The sequence below is a fragment of the Chelonoidis abingdonii genome, chromosome 5, assembly GCF_003597395.2.
Source record: "Chelonoidis abingdonii isolate Lonesome George chromosome 5, CheloAbing_2.0, whole genome shotgun sequence".
NCBI classification, from domain to species: Eukaryota; Metazoa; Chordata; order Testudines; family Testudinidae; genus Chelonoidis; species Chelonoidis abingdonii.
This window is the reverse complement of record NC_133773.1, coordinates 15,568,930-15,590,711: the sequence shown is the minus strand read 5'-3', so window position 1 is coordinate 15,590,711 and position 21,782 is coordinate 15,568,930. Positions and strand designations below refer to the sequence as shown.

Below are 21,782 nucleotides of genomic sequence, written 5' to 3'. Positions count from 1 at the left end.
GAGCTCTTTGAATCCCAGCCACAGCTCTGGCGGCCGAGCTGGGGCCAGGATTTAAAGGGCTCCAGCCTTCCCTCAGTGGCAGGAGCTCTGGGCCCTTTAAATCCCTGCCCCAGGCCTGCAAAGCTTGGGGTTCCCCCTGGTGGCCAGAGCCCCAGGGGGCTCCCAGCCACCTCTGCAGCTGGGAGCCCCTGGTTGATTTAAAGGCTCTGGGTCTCCCAGCCACAGCTGGTCCCCCAGGGCCTTTAAATCTTGAGAGGCCATGCCTTTTCCAGATGAGGCCACGCCCCCCCTCAGGACTCCAGCAGTACCAGTAAGTCCTGTAAGTTACTTTCACCCCTGCTCCCATGCAGATCATCCGTTGAGAAGATACTGGCATTAGTTTCAGAACTGGCTGTGTGTGCCTGTATGCTTGACCAAAACTGTCATGTTCTGCATGATGTCTTCCAGCAAAAAGGAAGAGCAAAGGAAAGCAGTATCGAGTGGAATTGAATAGATTCCAGCTCTTCTAAGGATCTTTGCTAAGGATACTGCACTGGCCTGTTGATCTTCCAGCATTATTAAACCCCATTAGAATGAACTGTTCTTATTAGAATCACTGTACAGCTAACGTAAATATTTGCCTGCCAGGAATGCTGTTATGAAAGTGGTACAGCGTAAAATAGAACTGAATGTTGGTAGACATACCACATGAAAGTTTCAATGTTTTCTGCCCTGGGTGTGTCACACAATCCTGCTTTGAATGAGGTAGCACAGTTGTGATTTAAAGCATGGGAGGATGCATTGCTGTCCACCACTCAAAGCTATATTCTTCCCTTTTCCACCAGATTATAAAAATACCAGTAAATTTTTATTTTATTTTTTACAATTTATAAAAAGCTTTTACAAAAAAATGTGCACTCTCAAACTTCCGTTCCATCATGTAAATTGTTGTGAACTTTGACCTCTAAGTTCACTTGTTTGACCTTAGCACCTTTGACCTTGTAGGCACCCTCATTGTCACTTAATATATTGATATTCCTCACAGTGCAGTATTGTCTGTTTACGTTCTTCTCTGCCCTTTCTGTGTTTTTCTTGGGTACTTCTATCTTGGTGTTGAGAGGATATTCCTCCATGATATCTTTGGCAGGCTTTTTCTTCTTCTTCTGCATTCGACATTTCCGGGTTATGAAGCAAACTAACAGGAGCACAAGCAGCAGCAGCATGATGGCAGCAAATGCACTTCCTATGGAAGCCCCTGTTTGTGATAAGGAAGCAGACGCTACTGCTTCCTGAACCTCCAGGTTCAGCGATTTCATGTTGGTGCCATTCTTGACTTGGTCGCCTTCATTGTCATAGATCAACGAGTCATCCAGAATCAGTCTGCCATTGTTGTCCACCAGGTCCCTGCGGCTGCGTTTCAGGTAGTGAGTGAGAGACCGTTGAACCCGGGGCCCTGCAATGGTTTCTGGGCCAATTATATAGATCACCTGAAGGTACCATTGGTGTCCAGCTTCCACCTTTATGACAGAACATACACACAAGAGACTTTACTCTGGGATTTTAGCTAAACTGATGCTAGAATTCTGTTCAAAGCACATGGAAATGGGCAAAGTGCTACTCTATAAGCCAGGGACAAGTGCATGTTATAGGTGCCTGTCTGTGCCTGATTTACAGATGATATGGGTCTGTTACAGTCCTCCTCAGGGAGCTTTAGCTCAAGCAGTAGCAGCTCATAGTTTTAGCTCTAGAGGTCCCCGTTGAGTTCTCCATGCATTGACCATGATGGAAGCCATCACACTATCACATAGTTTGGTTACCAACAGCAATATATTAACAATTTGAGCTGGCCAAAAAATGAGAGCAAATATTGCCCAGAATATTGTGTCAATATTTTGTTTCAGCGTTAATCATTTTTAAATGTTCTGTCCAGTTGCACAAATATTAACAATAATATATAGCTGGTTGGATTTTTTTAGATTTCCTTTTTTAATGACGTTTTGTGTCAACATTATTTGTCTGACCCCACAAAATTCATATTTTTTCCTATTTTTAACTTCTGAAAGTTTGACAGTTTTTGATTTTTGAAAAAAATTAATCAACATTTCACTTTTTTTGGAAAGAACAATAAAACTGTTTATAAATTTGTTTACTGTTTTGGACCAGCTTTGATAACTATGATGATAATACTAGTAAATTATTCATAAATAATAACTATTTTAAAAGAGACTCTTCGCTGAATGGCTTGGAGAACTGTCATTAGATATTTAATTACAAATATATATTAAAAACTAAATACAGCACTGTCTTAGGAAAGGTCAAACAAATAAATCCATTCTGGGAGTTGGTGGGGAGCTGAACTGAATTTCTGATCTCCTGTTTATGTGCTGGAGTTGGTCTGAACAGTATTCATTGTCTAATTTAAGGTCTGATCCTGAAGAGTGCTGGGGAGCCCTAAATCTAAATGGAGTTCAATGGGAAAATGTGAGAAAAGTGTAGGGGAGGGGAAGATAATACATTCTCCCATCTAATGCCTCTTGTTCCAACATATGATGATTTTAAGATGAGCTGAGATGGATCTCAGGGAAGAGCAAGTTCCTTGTCCAAGAGCCCACCATGGCAAAGGTATGATCATGTGCTAAGGAGTTGAATCAATGTGCACTAGAGTTAATAAGAACCTTCAAATTGATTAACATGCAGCTCCTGTAAAACCCATTGATAGATAGCTTCCTTCATGTAGCTGTTGACAATGTAAGGTCTCACCTATATTCTAGACTTGCCCATTAAGTCATATCTTGCTGGGTAACTGTGCAGAGACAGCACCCACCTTCTAGGAACTCCACCTTTATAACTGAGTTGTTTGATCCAGGGAGAACTGCTAAGTACTCTAAATTCCTACTGACTTCAGGATCAGTTAAAGGGACTCAGCACATTTACAGATTGAACATGAAGGCCCTGGGCTGGAATTCTGAAATCCACTTCCTACCTGAAGATTAGCATTAAAGGAAGTGAATATGAGCTGGGTTCAATGAGACTCTGCATGGATACAGAGACTTGTGCTAGTGGATCCCAGTAAAGAATTAGGGCCCTAAATTGTTGAAGAGCATTTCTGGTACTAGGAAATATGTGCTAACTTTGTCCACAGAAAATTAGATAAGACTGCAAGGTTTGCCTTAGTGTGTGTTGGACTTCTATACATGCACGGTCAGGCCTAGAGTCTGTAAAGCACAAAGTATCTTGGACTGTCTGTATAACAAAGTTTGTTTTGTCGTACTGTGCATCTCATGCAACACACCTTGTAGAGAGCATCCACTTTCATAGTAAATCCATCCACTCCTGGCATGCTGCTCACCAAGTGGAAATCAGACAATTCAGAGACAAAGTGGGCATCAAAAGGTACATCGTGGAAATACTTATCAGTTACTTCAGGTTGGTTTCGGTCCTGGAATTTACAGAAAGCAATATGTACTGAAGAAATGGGACCACACACTATGGGTGACACATACATTAGTAACAAACTAGCAACCAACAGCTACATGACAACTGAGATTTGTCAAAGTTGACTTTTTGGTTAATGTGTTACAGGAAGCAGCAAAAGGACACAAGAAGAGCATCTCTCACTCATGTCTTTGTGCCTCCTTCCATGCTGACCCAGCACTGCCCTCTTCCACTCCCTTCTTGTGCATCTAACGGCCATCCTCTCGAGTCAAAAACTTCCTTAAAACACACTCCTTCCTTAACTCCTGGTGCTAATCCAAAGACATAAGTGTCCCTATTCCTAATTTTTTCCTTTCATTTTTTCCCTAAGAGAAATTTAAACCAGTTTTTTTCATAAATTATCCAGTTGCCATTATTTTCCCCAGAGAGAGACTTCTGTGCTCCTGTTAGAGTCCTGCTACTCTCCCAGTTTCTTAGTTCAGTTTCCCTTCTTCCTGCAAAGACCAAGCCACAGCCAACAATTCCCTGCTGAACTAGACTCGGAAGGACTTCACTAAAAGGGACATCATCAAGCGGTGCTCAATCATAGAAATGAACAGTGAGGCCCTAATACAGTGTTGAGATCCATGTGGGTATTTGTCTGGGGCTCAATAAATCAGCCACAGCCACCCGAGGCTAAGCAGGTCACCTCTGCAGATCTCTCAGAGGGGAGGCAAGAATCCAGGTCCAAGAATAATGCCCTACATCTCTTAGTCAAAAGTCAAACCCAAGCCCATGTAAGTGGTTGTACAAAGTGCCAACTCCTAGGACTTGAGAAAGAATCATTTTTGATATAGTGCATTTCACAGCATAGGAAATACACCTCTACCCAGATATAACGCTGTCCTCGGGAGCCAAAAAAATCTTACCGCATTGTAGGTGAAACCGCGTTATATCGAACTTGCTTTGATCCGCTGGAATGCGCAGCCCCCTCGCCCCCCGAGCACTGCTTTACCGCGTTATATCTGAATTCGTGTTATAGCGGGTTGCATTATATTGGAGTAGAGGTATAATTATAATTGTAATTTGATTTACAACATTTGATATTTTGTTTGTAATAGATCATCCCTAGATTAGGTTTATTAAACTAAACACCCCAGTGCTGAGCGTAACCAGCCTAATACATAGATGCAGGAAAATTTACTCAGAATACTAAGGGTGCCTTTTATTATGCTGCTGAATGGTAGCATGGCTGCCATCCAGGACCCTGGTAAATGTTAATTTCAAAGTCTGCACTTAGAGTTAAACACGTTATGTGCACTAGTCACCATTTCATACAATGAAAGAGGATTTTTGTTAAATTGATGAGTAAATGTCCTTCTATATGTTGAGGGGGCTGCTGTTACAAATATGTTTATATAACCCTACATTAAAAATGAGGTACAAATTACAAGGACTTTCTTCAGTTTTTCCTAGTCCTCAGACCAATGAAAGGTGTCTGAATAAGGAGTGAGGAAATGATGGGTAAGGTCCACAGGATTTGGACTTACATTTAATATACTATACAACCCCCATGCTCCTGCCTTTCACACAGCTGTGCAGCAAGATGCTACTTGCTTTAGGAACATGTAAGAAAAAGTGGGATATACACAGCATCATAGGCAAATATTTCAGTGAAAGCACACAGAAATAAAGGTATGTCCACACTACAGATGAGAACCTCACCCCTGCTCCAGCCCACTTATGCCACATAAAGGGGCTAGAGTGGCATAAAAGAGCCTGAAAGGCCTTGTATCCAGCCAAGGGAGGATTCCCCAAGTGTTGGCACTGAGGCACACAGGTGTAAGGCTGCCTCCAGCTAGCATGCTGAAAACTGAAGTGTGCAGCTCAGGTTAGCAATCCTACTACAAACCTGCCTGATCCCTGGGTACATACTTGGGTGGCTAGCCTGATCTGCCACAATCACACTGCTGTTGTCTGTCTGCCTGCACTGGAAATCATGCTGCAAACTTGGAGACAAAAAAGCCTGGTGTAGACAAGGCCCGAGGAGAGTGATTGAGCAGACTAAAAAATGTGAGCTATGGATCAAACAAACAGCCTGAGTTTAAAAGTTACAGGGTGTCTGTGAAGAAGAGAAAGTGAATTTAATGCTCATGAAAGATGCTGGATCAACAACCCTAGAACATGAGGTTGTTTTATACACAGAACGCGCACAGTGTGGACAATAGCTGGGCAAGCTTCCCCTCCTGTCCAGTCAGGGCCTGTCTATACTAGGAAAATGTGGTGCCATTTCACAAACACATTAGCTAAACACAGGAACCGTAGTGTTACCCACGACAAGCTAAAGTGTGTTTCAACATCACTGCCTTTGTCTAAACAAGGTGCTGTTTAAAACATGCTATTTAAAAGGTGTTAGCTATTGCGCTTGCTAAATGGCTCATTTTCCTCATCTGGAATGGGCCTTATTGAGTCTGACCCCTGACCTGGGTTAGAAAGTTTCGTCTCCATCTCCATTCAGTAATTTTGTGATGTGAACTGTGTCTTTGCGATTTGCTCAACCTCACTGGCATTCCATGCAATTTTATCAGACCAAAGGCAGTATCAGAAATACAAAGTGTTCCTGTCACGGATTCTCACACAGTTTAGCAAAGAGATGGTTTCAGAATCTGCCCTGACATAACTACTCAACTCCACAGCTGCCACAATTGCGTGTCACAATTTTGTCCAGTATACAACCTACCAGTAGCAGAAATCTGTGTTTTAGGTGCTTGTTGGGTTGAATACAGCCATACTGTGGCCCCTCATTATAGATTGTTCCAGTAGGGTCAAAGAAAGGCACGTAACCATCCTTGCCAGTACAGAGATAGACTTTTTCCAGCTGCAGTTTGTAGGCAGCATTTAGATTTTGTTCAGGATTCCAAAGCACACGGCCATATAGGATTTGACCTGAGAAGGTTGAGAGAATAATAGTCATATTTGTATTCATGGGAGGAAGAGAAGTAATTCAGAAAGATTAAAGAGACCACCTACACAGCCAAATCAACCAGACTGGGGAATAGTATTATGACAGGGTTTAGAGTTGCCTATGTAGATTGTGCCATACTGTGGTATGACTGTATTATACAACAGTTATAGTCATGGTCTGACAGGATTGTAGCATGATTCTGTAACATAGCGTGCTCACATAGGCAAGACGAATCTCCAGTATCACATCATTTCTCTTACACAATAATAGAGGCTGCACAGATGGAGCCTTTAGCTAAAGTAAATTAACAAGGCGAAGGAAAAGGTCTTACCCTTTGAAAAAGCTCCTTTGTAATCCATTTCTGCCAAAGACATTTCAGATTTAGTGGGATCCATCAAAAATACTTTCTCATTGTTACAGAGCTGGAACTCTGTGTTCAGGGAGTATACGACAGGAACTGGGCGGTTTGTCTGCTGGAAGGCAATTGGGATCAAAAATCTAAATTTGGGAGGAGAAGAAAAGAACGTTACCTTTTCTGTAACTGGTGTTCTTCGAGATGTGTTGCTCATGTCCATTCCATATTAGGTGTGTGTGCTTGTCACATGCACCGGTGCCAGATTTTTTCCTTCAGCAGTATCCGTAGGGGACCAGTTCCGCCACTCCCTGGAGTGGCGCCCGCATGGCGTGGTATAAGGGGCGCTGCCAGCTCCCCCAATCCTCAGTTCCTTCTTGCCGGAAACTCCGACAGAGGGGAAGGAGGCCGGGTCGTGGAATGGACATGAGCAACACATCTCAAAGAATACCAGTTATGGAAAAGGTAACTGTCTTTTCTTCTTCAAGTGCTTGCTCATGTCCATTCCATATTAGGTAACTGCAAAGCAGTATCCCTGGAGATGGGTAGGAGTTCACGGGCCACAGGTAAGAGATCATGGGTAATCATGATAACCTGTGCCTGGTCTCTCTTGATCTTTGCCAGGGCACTGCTGATGAGTGGAATCGGAGGGAAGGTGTACGTCAGGGCTGGATCCTCACTCTGGCACTTTGAATGCAGAAAGTGGAGGCCCGCAAGGATTCTAAAAATTAATACTTGCCATTCCAGGCTTGTATTAAACTCCCAAAGTTACAGCTTTTCTCTGACCTTGGCTTGGTAAATGCTGCTACCACCCACATGCAAAAAAACCCCTTGGGTCCAGGAAGGAGCACTTGGGAATCCCTCCTTGTAGGGTACCCTCAAGCCTTTTCACCCCCGCTCCGGGGAAGAGCCGAGAAAGGTAACAAAGGAAATTAGCAATTGACACCAGCTAATTAAAAAACATAGGCACAAACCTCTTAGGACACCAAAAATCCAATCCTGTAAATTTTATTAAAAACGAAAAGAAAGAAAATATATTTGGAACTTAGGCTTTTATTAGATAAATTCCAAAAATTAAGCACCCAAAATAGCTTTTTTGAGGGTTCAACTTAAAGGTTACAAGCAAACAAAAGCATCTGGAGTTAGCACAGAGGAGATCCCCAAGCCAAAATAAAAAAAAAAAACCTGATTGCATCTACCTAAATATTCCCTGTCCCAATGAGTCCTTCCTCCCTCCATTTATCACAGCATACACCAGGCTCCCTGACCATGACAGGAGGAAGATATCGGAGAGGAAGTCCTTGCTAAGACCTGGTCGAGAACAAAACTAGTGGCATTTCCTGTTCTGTCTGGTAGTGAACAGCAGGGGCGGTTTCAGGCCCCAGCACGCCAAGCACGTGCTTGGGGCGGCAAGCCGCTGGGGGCGCTCTGCCAGTGCCGCGAGGGCAGCAGGCAGGCTGCCCTCGGTGGCTTGCCTGCGGAGAGTCCGCTGGTCCCGCGACTTTGGAGGACATGCCTGCGGGAGGTCTGCCGAAGCCGCGGGGACCAGCGAACCCTCCGCAGGCAAACCGCCAGAGGCAGCCTGCCTGCCATGCTTGGGGCGGCAAAATCCCTAGAGCCGCCCCTGGTGAACAGGTCCACTTGGGGAGTTCCCCATTTTTGGAAGATCATGTAGGCTACCTCTGTATGGCGCAACCACTCATGGTGAGTGGAGAAATCCCTGCTGAGCTGGTCTGCCAGCGTATTCCTGATGCCGGGAAGGTGACAAGCTTCCTGGTGGATTTCGTGGCTGATGCAGAAGACCCACAGATGGAGTGCCTCCTGACAGAGAGCTGACGGGCATGCTCCCTCTTGCCTGTTGATGTAGAACATCCAGGCTATGTTGTCCGTCAGGACTCATACCACCTTGACTGACAGGTGGGGCAAGAAGACTCGACATGCCAACTGGACTGCTCGGAGCTCCTTGATGTTTATGTATAACCACGCCTCCTCCGGGCACCGCATCTCCTGTGCCTGGAGGTTGCCGAGATGTGCCCCCCAGCCAAGGTCCGAGGTGTCTGACACCAACTTGATGGAGTGAGGGGGGTTGTCAAATGGAACCCCTTCCAGGACTGTCCAGCCCTCAGTCTACCATCACAGTGACGTAAGTATTGTCTGGGGAATGGTAACTATCTTCTCCAGGGAGTCTCGGGACTGGGAACAGACTGTCACCAGCCATTGTTGCTGAGGCTGCATCTGGAGTCTGGCATGGCGGACTATGTAAATGCATGCTGTCATATGGCCTAGCAGGTGCAGGCAGACCCTGGCTCTAGGCAGAGGAAGAGGAGCAAGAGGGAATGCTGAGACTTCTGTGATGAGGTTTGCCATTGTGTGGAATCTTTCCAGTGGCAGGAACACTCTGGCGCAGGTCGAGTCAAGGACCACTCCGATGAACTTTATCCTCTGCACTGGTACTAACGTTGACTTTTTGTTGTTCACCAGTAAGCCCAGAGAGCGGCACGGGGCTCCATCCCTTTGGACTTGAGATTTGGAGCTGCCCTTGACGAGCCAGTCATTGAGATACGGGTGGAGCTGGATACCCCGATGCCTGAGATAAGCCGCCACCGACAGACACTTGGTAAACACTCTCAGTGCTGTTGCCAGGCCGAACGGAAGGATCATAAACTGGTAGTGATGGGGACCCACCATAAACTAGAGGAAGTGTCTGTGTCCTCAAAAGATCACTATGTGGAAGTATGTGTCCTTCAAGTCGAGGGCAGCATACCAGTCTCTCGGATCCAGGGAGGAGATAATAGAAGCCAGAGAGACTATGTGGAACTTTAGCTTCTGTAGATACTTGTTGAGGTCTCGCAGGTCCAGGATGGCCAGCAGACTGCCCTTGGCCTTTTGGATTAAAAAGGACTGGGAATAGAACCCCTTGTTCCTGTACTCGAGAGGAACTTCCTCCACCGCACACAGCTGTAGCAATCCCTTTACCTCCTGTGTGAGAAGACTCTTGTGAGAAGGGTCCCTGAAGAGGGATGGCAAAGGCAGATGTGAAGGAGGTGGGGCAGAAAGGAACTGGAGAGTTTAATCCCTTTCCACTGTGCTGAGGACCCAGCGGTCCAAAATTATAATGGTCCATGTCGGGAGGAAAGGGGAAAGGTGGTTGAAGAACACTGGGAAAGATGGATCCAGGGAATAAATCTGGTAGGTCGTCCTTGGACATACCCTCAAAATGACTGTTTGGCCCTCTGCTTATTACATTGACTGTGCCGAGAGTAGAGGTGGGTGGCTTGGGTGGTGTCATAAATAGATAGCTAAGGGTTAATGTTTCTTTTACCTGTGAAGGGTTAACAAAGGGAACCAAACACCTGACCAGAGGACCAATCAGGAAACCAGATTTTTAAAAGTCAGGGAGGGAATTTTTGGGGGTCTGAGTCTTTTTGTCTGTCTCTCAGCTATGAGAAGGTTCTTTCTATTTTCTAATCTTCTGTTTCCAAATTGTAAGTACAGTTTGAAAAACAATATAGGCTTTTATGTTGTTTTGGTTGTATTTACATGTGTGTAACTTGCTGGAATGTTTAAATTGTATCTCTTTTGAATAAGGTTGTTTATTCATTTTTTCTTTTAAGCAATTGACCCTGTATTATTGTCATCTTGATACAGAGAATATTTCGATGTCTTTTTTCTTTCTTCTTTTTTTTTATATAAAGCTTTCTTTTTAAGACTTGTTTGAGTTTTTCTCTCTGGGTAGGCTAAGGAACGAAGGGGAGGGGAATTCTCTTTGTGTTAGATCTATGGAGGTTAAGCTCTGCAGCACCAGGGAATGGTGGAGGGAAAGATAGAATCATTTCTGTTTCCTTGTATTTGGGGTTTGTCTCTTTGTGGAATGAGGAGACATGCTTCATGGTATTGTGATGTAAAGATTGCATCAGTAGTCTCAGGTTAAGCCCAGAGAGGAAAGTCTGGGTGGGAAGAGAGAGGGGAAGGGAAGTGGGTACTTCCCTTGTTGTGAGACTCAGAGTCTCTGAGTCTTGGGGTCCTCCAAGGAAAGTTTGGGGGCTAGAGCGAGGCAGGCGCTGTAATTCCTGTCTGGTGGCAGCGAGATAAGATCCAAGCTGGTAATTAAGCTTGGAGGTTCATGCTAGGCACCCACATTTTGGACGCTAAGGTCCAGATTTGGGAAAGAGGCTTATGATAGGTGGCACTTGTAATCCTTGGCTTGTTTATGGGGCTGGGCCTGCTGAGGCTGGCTCCCCTGGCCCTGAGGCTGCTGCGGTTTGAACCGCTTACGTGCCGGGGCTGGGACATAGAGACCCAGGAGTTTTCAGGTTGGTGCGGGAGTCTTTGAAGCCATGCAACTTGCTGTCTGTTTGCTCGGTAAATAGGGCCCTGCCGTCGAAGGGCAGATTCTGCAATGACTGCTAGGCCTCGGTGGACAACCGAGAGAGGAGCAGCCAAGAAACTCACTGCATAGAGATAGCGGAAGCCATGATGCGGGCAGTAGCGTCCGCAACTCTGACGCTGCCTGGAGGGTCGCCCTGGCTGCAGTCGTGCTCTCATTGAGGATCACTCGGAACTCCCTGGAAGCCTTGGGAAGCGACCATTCAAACTTGGCCATAGCTTGCCACATATTAAAGTCATATCGGCCAAGGAGGGCTTGGTGGTTGGCCACTCTCAGCTGAAGGCTGAAAGATGAATAAACCTTACGTCCAATGAGATCAAGCCTCCTCAAGTCTTTATTTTTGGGGTTGGCCCCAGGTTGTCCTTGCCTCTCCTTGTGGTTAATTGCCAAAAGGGCGAACTCCTTCTTGGAGACAGGCGATGATGGCCCAGTGATTGGCGGTCTCTGGTGATTGATCGGTCCCATGATCTGTCCTGGGCCCTTGGAGACGGTCAGGGCTGGTCCCAGAGTTCTTGTCAGGTGGCGCATGCCTCAGAGGATCTGCACCACTCTACCAGCGAGGTACACCACTAGTTTCTTGATCAGGGCTCCCAGTTCGGGGACCGAAGAGGGATCTGCTGAGCCTGCCTCTCCAATCCTGACACATGATGGCTTTGGGTGGGTGAACAGTGGCAAGACATCCCTCTCGATGTGGATTAGTACTGCTGAGGCTGGGACACACGCATAGGTCCCAACGCGGGTTTTCCCCAAGACTGAGGTACCACGGGAGCCAATGTGGGCGGCACTGGGAACATCAGAATCTCCTGAGCCGCTCGAAGAGCTTTGGATGTCGACGGCATCTGAAGCTGGCCAGGGCCTGCACTGCTATCCAGGGTCACAGGCGAAGCATGGGTTGAGCTGCATTGCTCGACTTAAGCTGGGGCCCGATTTCCTGAAGGGAGTGTTGAGCTGTCTGGCATGGGTCATGACTTATCCCCCAGCCCTCTCCTGTCCCTTAAGGGAGGTAGGAGATCTTTCCCTCCCAGTCTTTTTTGGCTTCTTCCCCAGAGCCGTGGAGTGGGACCGGTGCCGGGTCATGGATGGCACCGGCGGCGGGTCATGGATGGCACCGGCGGAGCACTGCACAAGAAAAGGCTATGGTGCTCAGTGCAGAGTAGAACCGCTGCTCCATTGCCAGAGTGAGTGCCGACTCCATTAGGAGCGCTTTCAGATGGATATCACACTTCTTTGTCCTAGGTTTAAAGGACTTGCAGATATGGCACTTGTCACTTCTGTGCCCTTCACCTAAGCACCTTAGGCAGCTGGTATGTGGATTGGTGATGGGCATAAGCCATTTGCAGCAATTGCAGGGCTTAAAGCCTGGGGACCAGGACATGCCTCATTTCCCGGCTGAGTCCCGTTTGGGACTCACGAAAAGTTATGAACTACTACTAAGGGTAACTAAGAAACCACTAACTATATACAACTATACTACAGGTTTTCAAAGTTCACAAGAACAGAAAACGAAACAATGCTAGTCAAAGCAGTGGATGTTCCAGCACCATCACTGGTGGCAAGAAGGAAATGAGGGTGGGGGGAGCTGGCCACACCCATTACACTGCACCATATGGGTGCCACGTCAGGGGATGGGCTCTGGCGCCCCCTAAGGATATTGCTGAGGACAAAACTTCTGGCACCGGTGCATTTGGCAAGCACACACACCTAATAAGGAATGGACATGAGCAAGCACTCAAAGAAGAAAAGAAGGAAATGCAGCTTGGACTTGTCCACACACATAAGTTATGCCCCTGTAAACATACCCAGATAGTTAAATTGGTACATACCATCCTAGAATGGACACAGTTATATTGATATAAAGGTATTTATGCTGGTTCAGTTTATTACCATCTACACTAGAGTGAAAATCGCACCCTCTAACCAACACAGTTCTACAAAATCTGTGTGTAAACTAGACCTTAGATCCCTATCTTCCCCTGAGCTGCAGTGGTCATAAGTCATCGTTTTCTTCCCGAGATGCAGCAGCTGATGAGAGCATAGGAGTCTATAGAAGAACCCAGCAGCTGTGGTACTACTGTTTGACACTTTGGAGCTTTATTTCTTACTGTTTATGTGCTCAAACTGGAGCATATGGGGCACAACACTCATTAATAACAAATAGCTGCTGCCTGGTATAAAGGCTATGCATCAAGAGTGAAATTTTCTCTGTTGAAGAGGGCTACTGCAACTATTTAAGCCTAGGGGCAGGGCTGTCCATGGGAGAGCAGAGAAACAAGGTGGGTGAAGTAATATCTTTTACTGGATCAACTTCTGTTCAGGGGGGAGCAGGCAGATTAGTTGTGGGCTTTTGCATCACCTGCGAGCCCCAGAACTGGGACTGACTAAACCAGCATTGATCTAGGGTTTGCAGGCAGGCCAAGGGAACAAGCATGAGTTTCATATACCCAAATGCCCCATAAGGGATGGAGAAAGACAGTGGCCACTAACCCACCTTTAGTAGCGATCACAGAAGAGCCAGAGATTAAGACAGTAAATTTCATCTTCCACAACCCAAGGCCTGCTTAGTACCCTGCACACAGCCCAGTTACTCTGTCTGAGTGCATGTGGGCAGGGGTAGTGAACTTCGCCCCAAAAGGAGAACAAGAACAACGTGGTTCTGATTTTCAGATGTCCTGAGTACTACAGCTCCCACTGGAGCCACTGATATTCAGCCCCTATGACAATCAGGCCTATGTGACTCCACAGATTATCTTTGACAGAAACAAAAGGAAACAAAAAAAAGGTATCATGCTTTCCCCTGCCTTTCTGACCATTTTTTGCTGAAATCTGAGCCAAGTGCTCAGACAGAGTGAAACTAGCTGTGTTACAAATCGTTCTGAGGGGCTCCAGTCAAAGTATAGATTTAATGTTGATGGAGCCCTGTTCTACTATTTTGATGGAGGACAATCTCATTCACTGCTAGAATCCAAAGCCAATAGAGAGTTTTCTCCCCTCTCGTTTCTGCTGTTGTTATAGCTTATGTTAGATGCCTGCTGTGTCTCTGCAAATGATGCAAGCAGACAGACCGTGTCCTTGTAAACCTAGCACAAAGTCAATACTGTGACCTAAGCCATTTCAGCTTGTGGTGCTGTGTACGCTGCTGCTCCTCCTCATCTGGGGGCGTATTCCATTGCACACCTTCTGTTTGAACAACTAGGTGGCTTTCTTGAATATCTATGAAATTTGTGTGCCCCAACCACATTTACATCTCAATATAACTATTCCTCATTCCTATATCCACACAATTCGATCTCTTTCATTGGAGGGCTCTTCATTTCCGACTCCACAAACTATCAGTTACTCATACGCTCCACTCCCTTGAGGTTAACCCATTTCTACCAACTCTGAACGCAGGCCTTGGGGTCTGAGTGAGCAGTGAAATAGGAGAATAGCGCCTCTCCTCACCTTTCCGGGGCATGAGCAGTACATGCCAATGGCTTGTCTCCTGGGTCAATCCACGGCTGCGTGGGCTGCACAGTACAAGGAATTAAGTAGATTGTGTACTCTCCAGAATAGTCCTTCCTGGAAACAGATGGGAGATGCCATGGTTACCGTATTAATCTGGAAGTTGTTTACCTGCCTGGAAACATTTATCAGATGGGCAGTTGCACAGCTTTTTGCATCCAGCATTTTATCATTAGTACAAATGATTATCTGTCCCTGTTGCACTATTCTAATACTGAAGATAAAAGTTCTGAACCACTACCACCAGGTGTAAGTTCATCAATTCCAATGGAGTTACAGCAGGGATGAGAATTTGGTCAACAATGTTTAAAGATGCTCTGTTTGCCTGTGTGCATGAACACAGCTGGATGAGAGACAAGGGATCATTTACTGAAATGATAGCAAGAAAAGAAGAGTGAATGAAGATATTTCTGGATCATAGCGTAAGTACTTACATCAAGGATAACCTTAATTTTAATTAAACTATGAAACACAGGGATTGAAATCCTGCTTTAAAGCACAAATCTCAATGCGCCCTTAGGAATGAAGTCACTACCAATACTTCCACGCTACTTACACAGAAGTTTTGTCTCTCCCCCCAAAAATGAATTCAGTACACTTGAAAGGAACTGGATTGACAGTCCTGGAGAATTAAGCTCTGCCATTACTCACATGATGGATACAGCGTTGGCTGTAGCAGTGAAAGCTGCCTTCCTATGTGCCTCCTCGCAAAACCTTGAGGTAATGCAGGTTCCATAGGGCATTCAATTCTAGCTCCCTTTGCTGAGTCTGCCCACCAGGCAGATACTGATGATGAGACTTGAGGCTACTGAATCCATTTTACATAGGCCACCAACAATCCTTGTTATGAAGAATCATATAGGTACTGCCATAAAGGTATATAGTGCTTACTAACATAGGGCCAGATTCTAATACTACTTTACTGGCTGAGTAAAGGTATTTCATTCTACAAGTAGTCCCATTGAGTGAGGGTATCAGAATCAGACCCATAGGTAAGACACGTTCCCTGCTGTAAAAGGCCTACAATTTCAGGTAAACAAACAGAAGACAGGACACTGAGAAGAGGAGAGGAGGCAACTGGATAAAGAGAAGGAGGGGTTTTGAAGAGGTGTCATTTATATAAGATGATACAGAGCATAGCTGGAGGAGGAAGACAAAGGAGCTACCAGATTAATAACAAAATTAGGGGCTACCCACCAACCAGGGTTTAATTCAGCTGTTGCCATAGAAGTGAATGGAAACCTTATTCTCAGTCGCCTTGCACCTTGTGCAGTCATTTACCCCAGAGTTACACAGGTGCAAGGCAACCGAAAATCAGGCCCAAAGACTCCATATCCCACTACCAAGCCCCTACAAATGATAGGCTGTTAATATGGTGAGAAGAAGTTCTTGGAGAATAAAACATTTATAAGCATATTATTTATATATAAAAAAAATTCCCCTCTCACCCCTATGGGTGGTATGTGTCTTCCTCAACCTCGGGTCCTCTACCAGAGGCCTGGGAGTTTGAGGGTTCTGCGCAGTATCTTAGCTGTTCCTAGCACTTGCACTCTGCCTGGACAGAGAGCTTGATGTTGTTCCTGGGATCTGTTGGAGCCACTCACCCAGCTTAGAAGTCCCAGCCCCGCGGCCCTACACCACTGGGACCACTTTGGCTTCACTTTCCACATCCTCTTTAGTTCCTCTTCAGGCCCTGGTACTTCTCCGTCTTCTCATATTCCTTCTTCATGATGTTGCTGTCACTTGGCACTGCTATATCTATCACCACCGCTTTCTTCTTGCTCCTTGTCTATATACCACGATGTCTGTGATTGGCCAGTACCTGCCTGTCGTCTGATCTGAAGGCCCCAGATATCTTAGCCTGCTATTCTCACAACCTTCTGTGGAATCTCCCATCTGGTCTTGGGAGGTCTAGCCATACGTGTGCAGATGGCCTGCTACAATGCCAGCACTGGGTTGTGCTTGTTTTCAAGTTGTATGGCTGTTCCTGCCTGCATCTTACATCCTGCCACTATGTGTTGGATGTCTCTGAGGCTCCTCTGCACGTCTGCACCTTGTCCTGCTTAGTGTGGTAGGACCCTGCTCAATGGATCTGGTGCTCTGAGTGCCTGTTCTTGCTGCTATGCATCACGTGCCGGTCTTTTAGTCCAGCCCTTCCAGCCACTGGTGGATTTCCAATGTCAGCCCCTCAGTATCTGTCGGATGGTAACATCCCATGCAGGGTCTTGGTCTTCCTTGGCACTTCTTCTTCTTGGTTCTTCCTCATTCTGGCTGCTGCCTCAGGCATTCTCTCAGCAGGCTCATTTTCGGGGGCCATCTTACTTGATGTCTCCTGGTATGTTCCGGGTTTCGTCCAGGACAGTGGCTTTGACGCTCACCAAGCCCTGCCCGCCTTCTTCCGGGCTAGTATACAGTCTCTGGGTATGGGCGTGGAACCTCCATGCATTGTGAGGAGCTTTCCGGGTCTTCACATCGCAGCCTCCATGTCCTCCTTGGCCAGCTCACTTATATACCGGCAGGGTATCTGATGACCGGCAGGGCCGTATCTGTTGATGGCGTGGATCTTGTTCTTCCACTGAGCTGGCTCTCAGGACCTGTCTTATTCCTTTGGTGATACTTGGATGTTGCTGTCTTCCTTGCCTCCTCATCGTGGTTTCCATGTGACTGTGGGATTCAAGGTACTTGTAGTGTCTTATGTCTGCTGTGTGGGCCCGCTGGTAGTTCCCACCCATCAGTCTTGACTACTTCCCTCTCTTCCACTACCATCCGGCCACACTTCCAGTCCGAATGACATCCGATATCCTACTGTAGATCCGCGTCAGGTGGATTAGTGAGTCGATGTCTCGTTCATTCTTAGCATACAGCTTGATGTCATCCATGTAGAGGAGGTTGCTGATGGTAGTTCCACTCCTGAACCTGTACCCGTATCCAGTCCTTGTGATTATCTGGCTGAGGGGGTTTAAGCCTATGCAGAACAGCAGCGGGGATATTATATATATATAAATATAAAGCCCTGATCATGTGTTCAGGACATATATATAAAGCCCTGATCATGTGTTCAGGACATCTAACAGGTGAGACTGTTGCCATTCACATTTTATACCTCCATTCTTATATTCTGTGCCCAAAAGAGCCTTTCTGCTTACGCAAGATCCAAACAGATTAGAGGATTTATCAAGGCCACCCAGGAGATAAACAGAAATAAAGTTTCATGATAGTGGCTAATTCCATAACAGCAGAGAGAGAAATTAAGTGCTAGTATGACTGAACTGGACAGTTCGCTCCAGGATGCTGTTAACACTGGCATTCTCAGCGTGCACGAACACCATTCTGCTGATGGAAGCTACAAAGCCAACTGTACCCACAGTCCTCCTTCCTCACCTGTTATAGGAGCTGGTTGCCCTCCACAGCTGATAGGGGGAGTCAAAAGTCTGTGCACTCCACAAAAGCTGCAGATCGAACTCAATCCCTCCTAGGTGGTCTGGAGTCATTATAAAAGACTTCACATCTGGCAGAGTATGGTGCTCCATCACAAAATGCCCTGTATGGAGGAATACAAATACATCACCTATAGAGACATATTTTTACCTGCATCTAGCCTTCTTGTCTTGAAGTCACATGCTGGAGAGGTGGTCAGTAGAATATCTAATGTTCCATTAAAGTTTTAAAATAAAACAAAATATGGAAAGATCCAGTCTTGGATCTCAAGAACTTGGAACTCAGTGGGATAACTCATGTGAGTAATGGTAACCTGTGTGAGTCAGGATCAAGCCTGCCCTAAGAAAGATTTACAAACAACACAATGGTAAAATACTGGCAGATGATGCACAGTAGCATTCCCACTGTTGCTAGCCGTGATAGGACTGCACTGATGCTACAGCACCAATCAGAGGATTTCAGAAAGTCATTCGTCTAGATACGGCCATGACAAAAGTAGTCTCCTGCAAAGACCAGCTGACTAACGTCATCCAGCAAACTCTGGAGTATAGGAACCTCACTCCATCCAGCTGCCTACCATTAATGCCGACACTTTCACTGCTGGCGTCTGGAGTCCCCAATACCTGGCATTAAACTGTGCTTGCTCCGGTTTCCTGTTCCTTAGAGCACTGGCTCCTGAATGCAGAAAGCACAGCTGGCCTGCCCTGGGCAGGAACAAGTGGAAAAGGAGTAAGGCAGACAGAATACCACAAGTCCTTCCCAATACAGGTGAATTATGGTGCCAAGAAACATAGGGAATGAATCAAACAAACAGCAACCAGCTAAGAGGGTAACAGCAGAAAAGCAAATTGGCCTTTGGATAAAAATAAATAAATTCTTTGAACGTGAACACTGCCCTCAGCCATATACAACAATCCTAGAAATTTATCATCACTGTCCTCAGGACCAATCAATATTTGTAAGATGTTCTAAATCAAAGCTGACACTCTTACCTCTGAATTTGGCATGGGTCTTGAATTCAATAACCAGCCGGCCATCCTCTCGGATGTAGATCCGTATTATCTGCAGCCTGGCGGAGAGAACGCTGTCTGTCTGAATCCCTGCATGGGCATATTGAGAGAAAGTGAATGTAACAGCAAGTGGATTGTCTAGAACGTCTGCTTGCAATGAACGAATTCACACCACCAGCATGAATTCCAGAGGTAGAGAATCTGACAATACACACTCAGGGCCCAATCCTTGCAGCTCTTCCTCAATGTGAGTAGCGAGAATACTCCTGGGAGGGCTGCGGGATTGGGGGTCTCAGCTTCAGCTGGTCAGGAATTTATCGATGAAACCTAAGTTACCTCTAAGCTATGTGGCCACGCAACAGGCTATCAAGAGTCACGCAGACTGGGAGAGGCACCTCTGCCCCGGCCCCAGCCTCAGAGCTGCCACAGTCGGGGAGGGGAGCCTCTCTTCCAGCCCTAGGCTGCCGCCGTGAGAGAGGGAGTCGTCTCTCCCTGCTGCAGTTCTGGGATAGCCTGCATTCCAAACTCCTCATCCCCGGCCTCACCCCAGAGCCTGCACACCCTGCAACTCAACCTTAAGCCTCCTCCAGCAGCCCAAACCCCTCATCCCCCAGCCCACCCCAGAGCCCGCATCCCTAGCCAGAGCCCTCACCCCTGCCCCGCACCCGAACCCTCTGCCCCAGCCCTGAGCCCCCCCCCACACTCTGAACCCCCTCGGCCCCACCCCTGCCACACATCACCTCCATATTGGTGCACATAATAAAATTCATTCTGCACATGGATGTAAAAAATTAGAGGGAACTTTGGATGAAACATTTCTCATTGGAAAATTCCTATTTCTCTAAACACATCAGGATGGACTTTCTGGTCAAAATGAAAGAGAGACAGCCCAGAATAGCCTGTAGTCCTGTGGTTAGAGCACTCACCTGGGATGTGGGAGATGCAGATACAAGTCCCTGCTCAGCTTAATTCAGAGCACTGGCTATTCTGCAGTGGCATGTACGCTCATGGGTTTTATACATTTTTTTTTTTTAGAAAGCCTTGGTTTTGTTCTGGCACAGAATGAAAACAGATTCTGAAACCTCAATATGTTTAGCAAAACAGAATTCTTGCCCTACTCACCACAAGCCCAGGGCTCAAGGAGGGGCAAACTGGAGAGAAATTAAAAGGAATATGGACAGCTTGACTAAATAGAAAGGATGGGTTCACACACAAGCTGACCACAGACAGGAGTAGGTGTTGGTTCTTTGGTATAATCATCAAAAAAGGAGAGAGACTGTGCAGAATTTACAACTGACAGTAACTGAACAAAAGTCAGTTTGGACCAACTATTGGGAAAAAATTCCAAATGGTGAGTTCTATAAAACTGGGTAGGAAGCACCAACATTTGAATAATTTCAAAGAGAGCTGGAAAATGCAATAAAAAGTATATCCCAGTGAACAATCTTGCCAGGACAGTGAAAGGGCTAGATGACCCAATAGGTCTTTTCCAGCTACAATTTCTACCACTCAGTGAAGGCAGTTTCATTTGTTAACGGACAGAGCTTAGAAGGTGAAGGATGACTCTCCTTGCTAAATATTTACAATTTAAGGGTCTGATCCCATTTGTCCTAACTCATACAGAATTCCCATGTACTTCAACAAGTTGTGCCCAAAGTGAAGACTGCAGTAACAGCTGAGAAAAGAGGAAAGATGTGCCAGTCTACCTGTTCTCCAGAGAACAGTGTCGTAGAAGAAGGAAAATTCCATCTCTGTGTGATGTTCGAGAGAAGCCCAGCCTCTTGGTGCGGTCACATAAATGTAGGACACATAGAGAGGGACATGGACCGTTAGGAAGGACTGGGCAGAATCTCGCACCTGTCAATCAAACAGAAAGATGGTTATGGGGTTTTTGGGGGGTGAAAGATACTGGCACCAGTTCATAACAATGTTTTGTAGATTTACTGTAACTAGTAACACTCAGAGCAGCTCAGATTCTGCCACAGAAATAGCAGAAAGTCAGAGCAGCATTCATAGAATTCTTCTCCCATAGGTCTGGATCTTGTGTCATGTGGATGCCAAGCTACCTCTTTCCACAAAGAGAATCATGGATGTACATGAAGGATGTACAAAGGGAAGGATGCAGTATTTCTAAGGCATTGTAAGGTCTTGCTTCCCCCACCCCACCCCACCCCACCCCAAGGGTCATACATTAGGAATAATCAACTGCAGAAATACAAAATGGAAAATGACTGCCTAGGCAGGAGTACTGCAGAAAAGGATCTGGAGGTTATAGTGGATCGCGAACTAAATATGAGTCAACAATGTAATACTGCTGCAAAAAAACCAAACACAATTCTGGGATGCATTAGCAGGATCTTGTAAGCGAGACACAAGAAGTAATTCTTCTACTCTACTTAGCACTGGTAAGGCCTCAGCTGGAGTATTATGTCCAGTTCTGGGCACATTTCAGGAAAGATATGGACAAGTTGGAGAAAGTCCAGAGAAGAGCAACAAAAATGATTAAAGGGCTAAAAATATAACCTTATAAGAAAAGACGGAAAAAATTGTGTTTAGTCTGGAAAAGAGGACTGATTGGGGACATGAAAACAGTCTTCAAATACATAAAAGATTGTTATAAAGAGGATGTGTAAGGGTGGTTAAGCACTGGAACAAATTATCTAGGGGTGCTATGACATCTCTGTCATTAGAGGCTTTTAAGAACAGGTTGGACAAACACCTGTGAGGGATGGTCTA

The 21,782-nt window shown here is 46.0% G+C and overlaps 1 protein-coding gene across 2 annotated transcripts in view; it reads right to left on the bottom strand.

Annotated features, from left to right (window-relative positions):
* Nucleotides 1–82: 82 nt before the first annotated feature.
* Nucleotides 83–21,782, bottom strand: part of FRAS1 (Fraser extracellular matrix complex subunit 1) — a 307,206-nt gene continuing 285,506 nt past the window's right edge. For both annotated transcript variants that reach the window (XM_075066086.1, XM_075066087.1), the window contains 8 exons: nucleotides 20,753–20,903; nucleotides 19,029–19,136; nucleotides 17,980–18,139; nucleotides 14,539–14,655; nucleotides 6,690–6,856; nucleotides 6,134–6,339; nucleotides 3,272–3,418; nucleotides 83–1,496 (listed from right to left, as the gene is read on the bottom strand). In XM_075066086.1, coding sequence (XP_074922187.1) covers nucleotides 900–1,496; nucleotides 3,272–3,418; nucleotides 6,134–6,339; nucleotides 6,690–6,856; nucleotides 14,539–14,655; nucleotides 17,980–18,139; nucleotides 19,029–19,136; nucleotides 20,753–20,903 — 1,653 coding nt within the window. In that variant the 3' untranslated portion in view covers nucleotides 83–899. The remainder of the gene's footprint in view (nucleotides 1,497–3,271; nucleotides 3,419–6,133; nucleotides 6,340–6,689; nucleotides 6,857–14,538; nucleotides 14,656–17,979; nucleotides 18,140–19,028; nucleotides 19,137–20,752; nucleotides 20,904–21,782) is intronic.